This window comes from Salvelinus sp. IW2-2015, linkage group LG20 (assembly GCF_002910315.2).
Source record: "Salvelinus sp. IW2-2015 linkage group LG20, ASM291031v2, whole genome shotgun sequence".
NCBI classification, from domain to species: Eukaryota; Metazoa; Chordata; class Actinopteri; order Salmoniformes; family Salmonidae; genus Salvelinus; species Salvelinus sp. IW2-2015.
In genome coordinates this window covers 78,724,135-78,734,325 of record NC_036860.1, presented here as the reverse complement: position 1 = coordinate 78,734,325, position 10,191 = coordinate 78,724,135, and the positions used below count along the sequence as shown (strand labels likewise).

The window sequence follows — 10,191 nt, the reverse complement described above, 5'->3', positions numbered from 1 at the left end:
CACTCTCTCTCTCTCTCTCTCTCTCCTTCTCTCTCTCTCTCTCCTTCTCTCTCTCTCTCTCTCTCCTCTCTCTCTCTCTCTCTCTCTCTCTCTCTCTCTCTCTCTCTCTCTATCTTCTCTCTCTCTCTCTCTCTCTTCTCTCTACCTGGCTGTGGTGTTGGTCAGTATTGGTCATAATGAGTTCATAGGAATGTGTCGTGTGGGCAGTGACGCTGAGGGTCCTGGGAGGGAGCACTGGACTGCCATGCTGGCCAACCCCCGCAAGCCCATAGACCACTGGCACCAGCTCGTCGAGGTAATTATGTGCATGATGTGATGTGTGTGTGTGTATGTGTACCGTTGAGTGTGTGTGTGTGTGAGTGCGTGACTACAGTACTTTTTTGTGCAGGCCTGTGCTCTCATTCTATTTTCCTACTTCATGTATGTAATTGTACTTGGCCTTCTTTTCCCCTGTTCTAACTAGTCTTTGTTTTTCTATTCAGTCGTTGTAAGTAACCACACATACATACATACAGTAGTTTGGGGGCCACATGTATCAAGCGTCTCAGAGTAGGAGTACTGATCAGTTTTTCCTTTTAGATCACATTGAATAAGATGACACGGACAGGGGGTACCTGATCCTAGATCAGCACTCCTACTCTGAGATGCTTGATACATACTGTACAACAACTGGTCTGTCTATTCATCCACTCACCATATTTTTCATTAGTAATGAAATATCTATTTTAGCATACATMTACRTTTGTTATSTACAGTGTCTGTGTTGGTGATACTAACTCTGCTTTAATATATTTTTCCAGGAAAAACTTGTGGCCTCATTTGTGTCAAAGAGTCCCGCAGCCTCTCCCAAGCCTCACATCGTGGTGGACAGTCCTCACTCTGAGTAGAACTGTGAGTAGAACMCTTGGTTCAATGCTCTCACATGCAGTGCCAYMATCAGTGTTGGAGTCCTTTCCATTTCAATTCAGACAAATTAGTTGTATGATTTAGAAAACATCGTCATTACAAAGGACGGGCAATTTCTGCTTCATGAATTAGATTGAATTGATTTCCTGCATTGCCTTTATTAAAGTGGACCCCAACCCTGACACAATTTTTCAATATTCCATAGCTTTATGTGGAGGGACCTATATAACCACAGCTTTGTGATTATAAACTTGGTGAATGTGATCCAGCTGAGACTCAGAGGCTGTTAGATTAACGAGTTGTGAGGCAAGAGTATCTGTACCATCTAGATGTTATGTACCCCACCCCCTGACTTACTGTACTCTAAGGTCTGTTCTCTGTTTATGTTTCTTCTCACCCGCACTGTCTCTCCTACTTTATCTCTCTCTCTCTCCTTTTCTCCCCAGGTTATTATCATCTTTCCAGTTCCAGACTTTCCTTTCATTCTGCTCATCTGTGAATAATTCTCTCCATCAAACAAAGAGAGATAAGGAGACACATCGACTGCTACTGCTGTTCTACTGCTACTGCTGAATATTCCAACTCCTGTCCTGTCGCAACGAAGCACAGGAAAACAGATTCTCTCCATCAAACAAAGAGAGATAAGGAGACACATCGACTGCTACTGCTGTTCTACTGCTACTGCTGAATATTCCAACTCCTGTCCTGTCGCAACGAAGCACAGGAAAACAGATTCTACATTCTATACAAGCAACACTTAGAACGCTGACACACACACACACACACACACACACACACACACACACACACACACACACACACACACACACACACACTGCTTCAGGTTAGTGCCAGTAATTCATCCAGGAGGGGTGTGATGATGCACATTTCTCCCTCCAATCAAATCTGAGCCTAAGGTTTCTGCACTGTATGGACTTCAAAAGGCAAACCGTGTCAATGCTTTACTTTAGGCCATTAGTATACAAGTGTAGGAGTTAGGAAACATCCATGTAGTGTTTTCAGCAGGACAAACATCAGTTGTGGAGACTCTAGTCTAGTCCATTCTTGAGGCCTGGTTTGGGCCTACCCTCTGGATCTGGGCTTTTCTGGCTTTTAGCTGGAGGGAGGAACGTTTGCCGGTTGTTATTATTGATGTCAGGGGAGGGAGAAATGTGGATGAACCCATCTGCTGAAGCATGTTACGTAACCTTGAAATGTGTRCCTTCAAATCATTATTTTGTCACCTTCTTCATGGTGCTCATTAATGTGAATTTGCTTTTATTTTTCTATTTGTTTGGTTTTGGGGGTTTGTGTAATATAATCATCCAGAAAGYAATTTATCCATACCATTTTTTACGATCCACTAAGGATGTGACCGTGAGTACTTGAAGACCTGAACTATTTGAGCGCCTTGGGATGTTACAGGAATAGTGTTCCKCTGTTTGGACATACTGGCAGACTTTACCCCAGAGGACTCTACAGGGGAACTGMGATGAGGACGGACCTGCTCGGCTTGGAGTGCACTTACTGGAAATGTATCCTACAGGGAAGGATTTCACCATTATATCGAATTTTTCTATCATTCCAAGATTTTGTTTTTCGGGAAAGACATTATTTAATTTGAAAATAAAAAAATTGTCTGCAGTCCATCATGTCTCCGACTGGACGACAACGTTAGAAGGACACACACATTTGTGTTGCTTTGATTTGTGTGTATTTCTGTGTTTGTGTGTGTGTGTTTTGTATTCGTGTGCGTCTGTGTGTGTATGCCTGTGTGTCTGTGTGTGTGTCACTGTGACCTTCTGTGTGACACGTTTCTGTGCTCATGCCGTCCCTATCTTCTACCGGTCCTCGTGGCCCCACACCATTCCTAGCATCCACAGACTGAAACTCCTGTCTTTGAACAAAATGTGTCTTCTGTCCTGTGTGTCTTAGAGGAACCATTTTTGTGTAGGACCCATTGCACTTGGTGGGGAGTGGGATACTTATGATCCCTGATGAACAGTCGGTCTCTCACAGAGATTAGAGTGTATTGTCTGTGTTGTTTCCCAGATCAGCTGTCAGTCACTCAAAAGTGCCCCCCCTGCCTGATCTAAGTAACTGTGTTGGTTGTGTACTTCTTTTAGTAAATGTGTACTGTGTGTCTGAGGGGAAACCAGTTGGCACCGTGATGTTAGATACGTTTTGATTACTTGAGGTAGAATTTTTGGGCTGAGTAATGACTCTTTTATGTCCCCTAGCAGTCCCTCCAAACGGGGAGACAGAGAGGGGGTAGCCATGTCCTTTATCTTTAGTGAAATATGATGACCCCCTGTTGATGCTCTGCACTTCCTCTTTAAGCACCATGTGGCTACTGCCATGAGAGAACCATGTCTACCACCACTTCTGCTGCTATAACCTCAACTAACAGCACTACTAATCCTATGGCTGCCATTTCCCCTTAAACTCATTCAGGGGGATCCAGTTACTATTCCAACTTCAGGCCAAGGAAGTGCAGGGATGCTTACTGGTATGCTTGGTATGTACACAGATTAAAGCCGTATATCCCATATCATAGCCAGAAGTTTTCCATCTGGAACTGTATGTCAGCTCAGGTTGTTCTGGGAGGTCATTGATCTGCCTGTATAAGTAGATACTATAGTATTGATCCATTGGCCTATCTCCAGGCTCTGTCTCTATCCCTCACAGTCCACATTCTTCTCTGCCCCATAACACTGTGGTGTTAGCACTCACTCAGCACTGGAGGTTGCTAGTGTGCTCTCAGTATTACCCTCCACCTCTCTCGCTCTCTCTAAATATACCTTTCTCTTGCCCCTTTATCTGTTTCTATACCTGTGTCTCTCTTTCTCTCTCTCTGCCTGCCTCTCGCTCGCTCTCTCTCTCTATATACCTTTCTCTTTCTGCTTTATCTCTTTCTATACCTCTCTCGCTCTCTTTGATTGCTTGTTCTCCCACTCTATTTCTGAAAACTCCCTTTTCCCCACTTCCCTCTCTCGCCACACAGCCATTCACCCCCCCTCTCCGCCTCCCTCCATCTTGCCCGCTCTCTCTGTGTGTAGGACTCCTCTCTCCTCTGTCTCTCTCTGTGTGTAGGACTCCTCTCTCCTCTGTCTCTCTCTGGGTAAGGATCCTCTCTCCTCCGTCCTCTCTGTGTGTAGGACTCCTCTCTCCTCTGTCTCTTCTCTGTGTGTAGGACTCCTCTCTCCTCTGTCTCTCTCAGTGTGTAGACTCCTCTCTCCTCTGTTCTCTCTTGTGTAGGACTCCTCTCTCCTCTGTCTCTCTCTGTGTGTAGACTCCTCTCTCCTCTGTCTCTCTCAGTGTGTAGGACTCCTCTCTCCTCTGTCTCTCTCTGTGTGTAGGACTCCTCTCCTTCCTCTGTCTCCTCTCTGTGTGTAGGACTCCTCTCTCCTCTGTCTCTCTCGTGTGTAGGACTCCTCTCTCCTCTGTCTCTCTCTGTGTGTAGGACTCCTCTCTCCTCTTCTCTCTCTTGTGTAGACTCCCTCTCCTCTGTCTCTCTCGTGTGTAGACTCCTCCTCCTCCTGTTCTCTCTCTGTGTAGGACTCCTCTCTCCTCTCTCTCTCAGTGTGTAGGACTCCTCTCTCCCTCTCTCTCTCTGTGTGTAGGACTCCCTCTCCTCTGTCTCTCTCTGTGTGTAGACTCCTCTCCCTCTGTCTCTCTCTGTGTGTAGGACTCCTCTCTCCTCTGTCTCTCTCGTGTGTAGGACTCCTCTCTCCTCTGTCTCTCTCTGTGTGTAGACTCCTCTCTCCCTGTCTCTCTGTGTAGACTCCTCTCTCCTCTGTCTCTCTCTGTGTGTCAGGACTCCTCTCTCCTCTGTCTCTCTCTGTGTGTAGGACTCCTCTCCCTCTGTCTCTCTCAGTGTGTAGGACTCCTCTCTCCTCTCTCTCTCTGTTGTAGACTCCTCTCTCCTCTGTCTCTCTCCGTGTGTAGGACACCCCCCCCCAAAACCTCCTCTCTACCCCCTCCCCAACCTCTCTCCTGACTCCCCCAACCTCCCCCTCTCTCCCCCTACCCCCTCTCCCCCCTCCAACCCCCCTCCCCTCTCTCCCTCTCGCTTCTCAGTGTTAGTGCAGTTCTGAATGGACATGGGGAAACGTGTGTGCATGCTTATATTAACATGAATGATGTCAACTTGATGCAATGAAAATTAAATAAGTGATGCTTTAAGCAAAACCTGACAATGAACTTGATATTAATACTACTAATGACGAAAATGGAGACCTAGCAATCGTTATCTCTGTAATCAAAACAATGATGATAAATAACATTGTTTATCCTGTATATCTTCATTAAATAGTTATTCCTGATTTAATTTTTGATTCTTTAAAAAAAATATAATTTCTTCAGAAGTTTACTTTTTATATGGGTTAAACAGATAAATAGACATTTGAACAGAAGTGAGACATTCAGTCAGGATGCTTGTTTCAGCCAGAGAACTAGGGGGAGGAGGGTGAAGAGGAAGATGATGTAGGTGAACGTGTGGGAGATGMTGTGGCTGAAGCAATGATCATGGAAATAAAGGATATGTATCATCCAGCCTCATTCTGTGTGTGTTTGTTTATTAATCACTGTGTGTGAAGTAGGTGTGTGTGCGTGCAAACCTTGTGCATTATGTACGTATACAGTAGCCTACACACACACTGGACCTATATATATATTGAATCTTCTTTGAACATATAGGACCTTCCTCTCTCTCTTTCCTACCGTGCATTATCGTCGTGTGTAATTATTTAGTCACTTTGTCATGAATTCTTTATTGTGTCCTCACTTTATCTAAATGCAAAGTGGAGTGCTGCTGCCTGCCCTGAGTGTGTCTTTCTCTGGTCTGCCACCTACTGTTGCTTTGTGAGTCTTTTCTAGTAGTCATATAAATGCCAGGGAAGTCATGCAGTGATTATACCCTTATGAACTGAGCATTACAGTCATGCCCACTATCAGCACACTGAAACTCTGCTACACCAACCGAGGGGGAAGTGTYTGTGCGCGCATGCATGCACGTGTGTGTGTGTGACACAAAGAGAGAGGAGGAGTAGGAAAGGATTAAGAGAGTGAGGGGAAATGACACAGAGAAAGGGGAWGGCAGGGAGTGGATGAGGAGATGAATTAAAAAGACAAGGAATGGAAGTGAAAGAGTGTGTGTGTGAGAGAGTGTGTTTGTGTGTGAGGGAGAGGCGGAGGAGAACAGGTCTGTATATAGACACACTTGTCTAGGGGCGAACGGGGCACCTGCAGCACTTTGACAGTGTGAGCAGCATGAGAACAGTTCAGAACAACACACACACATACACACAGAAGTGCAGAAGCGCCAGTTAGCACTGCTACAACACCATGAACTGCTGGGGGGGGGGGGGCTGGAGGTGGGTGAAGGGGCCGGGGGAACTGCTGTCTCCATGGCAACGTTCCCACCGTGCAAAAAAAAAAAAATTTGTCGGAAAGACATTTCACTCAGTTCAGTGAGCTGAAAGAAGCAGAGAGGGAGGGCGGGAGGGAGACTGGGGGAGGTGTGTGCAATACAATACATAGAGCTGTTTCTATCACACTGGAGGGATTTATTAGAAAGCTGTCAGCTGCGCGTTATTGCTAATATATTACTCATTACTATATAATGGTAATGTATTCTGTTATCTCATTAAATATAGATGTCATTGCTGTGGGTGAGCCTTTGGTGTTTTTGAATTTAGCAAGGAAAGAAAGCAACAACACCATATAGATAAAGGGAATGTAAACCTCATGTCTATGTGACAAAAATAGAAATATTCACTGTGCGGTGTAAGATTCATCATATGCAATATGGCTACACTTTTCAGTCCACTCCCTATACAATTTCACATTTTCAACTTAATGTTATGCCTCCATAAATGTTCATAAATGTCACCCCAGAATTAGAAATAATCTGTGTGTGTGTGTGTGTTTATTTGTGTTTTGACCTAATACTGTTTTCCAAAATCAGTGTCTGTTATTTGTCGTAACCCAGTTCTGTCTGTATGTCAGGTGTATCAGTGTGTTGGTGGTGATTACCTGTTGAGGACCAGATGGTCCCCTCTTTCCCAGCTGGAGGAGCTGGTCAAAAGAGGGATCGTCTATACTACAAACCACCTGGAACAACCAGACAGGACAAGCACCTGATAGAGACAAATGATCAAACCTCACAGAAAAGTCTAAAGCAATATGCCATTTCTCATCACCAAGAGGAAGTCAAATTACAACAGTGACTAAATTTGTTTTCTGACCACATCAGGAGTTGTAAGCTTTTCTAATTGCAGGAGAACTGCCAGTTCTGCCAATTGAATTTCAAACGCAGTGACAAACTGCACTTCCCTCAGAGCTACAAAATACATCAAAGTCTCCTAGAAAGGGTTGGACACCCGGTACCTTTTACCGGAATTAATTTGGCCATTGTGCTTAAGTCAGAATGAAATGCTGTGTGGGTTGAATGAGTTTGGGACCCAAGGATAGCCTTGGGCACACTCCTGGCCCCGCACAAACCCTGCTAAGGTCACTGGGAGCCAGCGCCCATGATGTGGCCCTCATTTGCTGTTTGCCCATGGCCTAAATAGAACCGCTGCCTCTTTACAGCGCCTTGCACTGCTTTAAATTAGGTTAAATGGATTCAGAACATTGTTTCTGTGGGATTGAGTTTGATGAGCTCTGATGCCCTTTGCTGTTCGCTGTGCTGACTGGCTCACAGTGCCACAGGGGAATAGATTATATTGTTGCGTTGTGGGTTTCACAGGTTTCGCTCGTGGCACATTGTGTTGATTTGACAACAGGTTAGCTCGCTGAAGGCCGCCCCAGTAATTATGTGCTTATTTCAGCACAGAGGATAGGAGGTGATCGAGACATGTCTTGGTTATAAAAACGTTACGTTGGCAAGGGGGTTAGGCAGAACCTGTAGGCCCATTTAACAACCTATGTAAACGTACAGGATGTATAGGTTTATGCTTGATGTACTGGATACATGGACAATGGGGGCCATAATCAAGGATGTATCACTTCCTTGCCTGTTGTCTCTCAAATCATGCAGCTCACTGCATTCAAGGCCTAGTCATTTTCTAAGACTGGCAGACTGTGCTGACCTCTGGTGTAACAAGGCGGTATGGCATATATGGCAAATAAATAATATCTCATATATATTATATGTCTCTATAATTTCACTGTAAATGTCATCAATTTGGTATAAATGATAGGACTTTCACTGACTGTCAGGACTGTCAGTTACCGCTTAGGTTCCTAATGGCAGCCATAGAGGTGTCAATCAGTTCTTGATCAGTTGCTCGGTTGTTGATTGAGCATCCCTTATGGTCCATTTTCAAGCCCAACCAGGCCTGAGATGTCGATAACAGAACGTTTGACTAGTGGTTTGTTTTCGGCACGGCCTACTTTGTGTGTCAAAATGACAATGGTTTCGTTTTATTAACTGTACAATTTAAGTATTTGGACTCGTCTAAAACACAATTATTTGGCTGACGGCTAAATACCGCCAGGTGAGTAGCCCTCTAGCTAGCTGAATGCAATTAATGATTTGCTGATAGAAATCCTTTGGCTAGCATTGGCTTGTGGCCACCTCGCTAATGCTATAATGTCTACATGCCCACGAGTAATGGAATTTCTACTTCGCTTACTAAAGCTTTTATATTAGTCTATTAAAATTTTGACATGTTAACCACATTACCGTTAGCTGGATAACTTTATTGTGAATGTAAGAGTTGCTGGTCATTGAAGTACAAAAGTTAGCTAACGTTGGCTGACTGGAGGTGTGTTCATTACGCCGATTCTACCTTTTACTCCAAACGGAAAACGTTTTGCCACGAACAATAGTTTCTATTAGGCAAATTCAGGTAGGACCCTCCCCGTTATTATTGTTTGGTTCTTAAACGGTTTCCGTTTCAAGACGTAATGAACATACACACACGTGACTTTAGGATGCTTTGACTGAGCATAATCAGTAGCCGTGGTCCATCAGTATACGGTTATTTATAGTTGTCCAGCTAAAAACGACCAAAGGAGTCTAGCTAATTATGCATTTTACGCCTGTCTAGTTCTAATCTTCTGCCTAACGCACTATGCCTGATTTGGTTATTTTTCAATATGGACAACTGATTCTGGACTGATGGACAACTTTCCATCTGCTATTCCATGCATTTCGTTTTATCAAGATCGAGTGTTCATGTGAGGTATTGTTAAATAGTTAGCTATCATAACGTAAACCTAGGTAACATATCACACAGTATGTTATGCATACCTGTCACAACCAGTAATCACAGGGAGAGCAACTTTTGTTATGGCCCAGTAACTGATTCAACTAGTCAACTTTTTTCTCCATCTAGATCATGGACCTGCCCATTAAACCTGGTGCTAATCAAGTGGCAGATGTGGTGTTCGTCATCGAAGGWACTGCAAACCTCGGCCCCTATTTTGAATCCCTCAGAAAACATTACATACTACCTGCAATTGAGTAAGTGGACTTCAAATGTACTTTTTGCTTCATTGGGTATGTACAATATCGCTCTGTGGAGTCCTGACTTGGTCCCTGTTCCATCATCACAGGTACTTCAATGGAGGCCCTCCAGCAGAGACAGACTTTGGAGGAGATGTGAGTCTTAATTCAACTTTGTTTTCTCCTTACGGTATTACTATTTATTTACTCTTTATTTAAGAAGGTATGAGAACAACAATGCCAATTCTCTTCTCCTCTCCTCTCAGTATGGAGGCACACAGTATGGTCTTGTTGTGTTCAACACAGTGGACTGTGCTCCTGAATCCTACGTCCAGTGTCACGCACCAACCAGCTCAGCCTTTGAGTTTGTCTCATGGATTGACAGCATCCAGTAAGATTTGTTTTTGTTTTTGTCATGCCATTTAGAAGGACATGATAAGATTTGTTAGTATTAATCTTCCTTGATCAATGTGTAACTTTGTCTCTGTCAGGTTCATGGGAGGAGGAGCAGAGAGCTGTAGTCTCATCGCAGAGGGTCTGTCTGTGGCCTTGCAGCTCTTTGATGACTTCAAAAAGATGAGGGAGCAAATGTGAGTTTTTTTATTACTAAACTCAGCAAAAAAAGAAACGTCCTCTCACTGTCAACTGCGTTTATTTTTAGAGAACTTAACATGTTATGTTCATACAAATATTTACACAAGATTCAACAACTGAGACATAAACTGAACAAGTTCCACAGACGTGACTAACAGAAATGGAATAACGTGTCACTGAACAATGGGGGGTCAAAATCAAAAGTAACAGTCAGTATCTGGTGTGGCCACCAGCTG

At 44.0% G+C, this 10,191-nt stretch overlaps 1 protein-coding gene and 2 long non-coding RNA genes across 3 annotated transcripts; all 3 read left to right on the top strand.

Moving 5' to 3' along the window:
- The first annotated feature begins 160 nt into the window (after positions 1-160).
- On the top strand, positions 161-1,522 carry LOC111981668 (uncharacterized). The gene is made up of 3 exons (XR_002879618.2): positions 161-295; positions 801-891; positions 1,353-1,522. It is a non-coding gene; the product is annotated as an uncharacterized lncRNA (long non-coding RNA).
- A 3,056-nt stretch (positions 1,523-4,578) lies between these two features.
- On the top strand, positions 4,579-5,466 carry LOC139029521 (uncharacterized). The gene is made up of 2 exons (XR_011481858.1): positions 4,579-4,621; positions 4,987-5,466. It is a non-coding gene; the product is annotated as an uncharacterized lncRNA (long non-coding RNA).
- A 2,802-nt stretch (positions 5,467-8,268) lies between these two features.
- On the top strand, positions 8,269-9,979 carry LOC111981525 (mediator of RNA polymerase II transcription subunit 25). Its single transcript, XM_024012820.3, has 5 exons — positions 8,269-8,408; positions 9,252-9,379; positions 9,472-9,517; positions 9,628-9,752; positions 9,853-9,979. Exons 2-5 carry the CDS (start codon positions 9,255-9,257, stop codon positions 9,953-9,955), a joined length of 399 nt encoding a protein of 132 aa, XP_023868588.2. The 5' UTR covers positions 8,269-8,408; positions 9,252-9,254; the 3' UTR covers positions 9,956-9,979.
- The last annotated feature ends 212 nt before the right edge of the window (positions 9,980-10,191 follow it).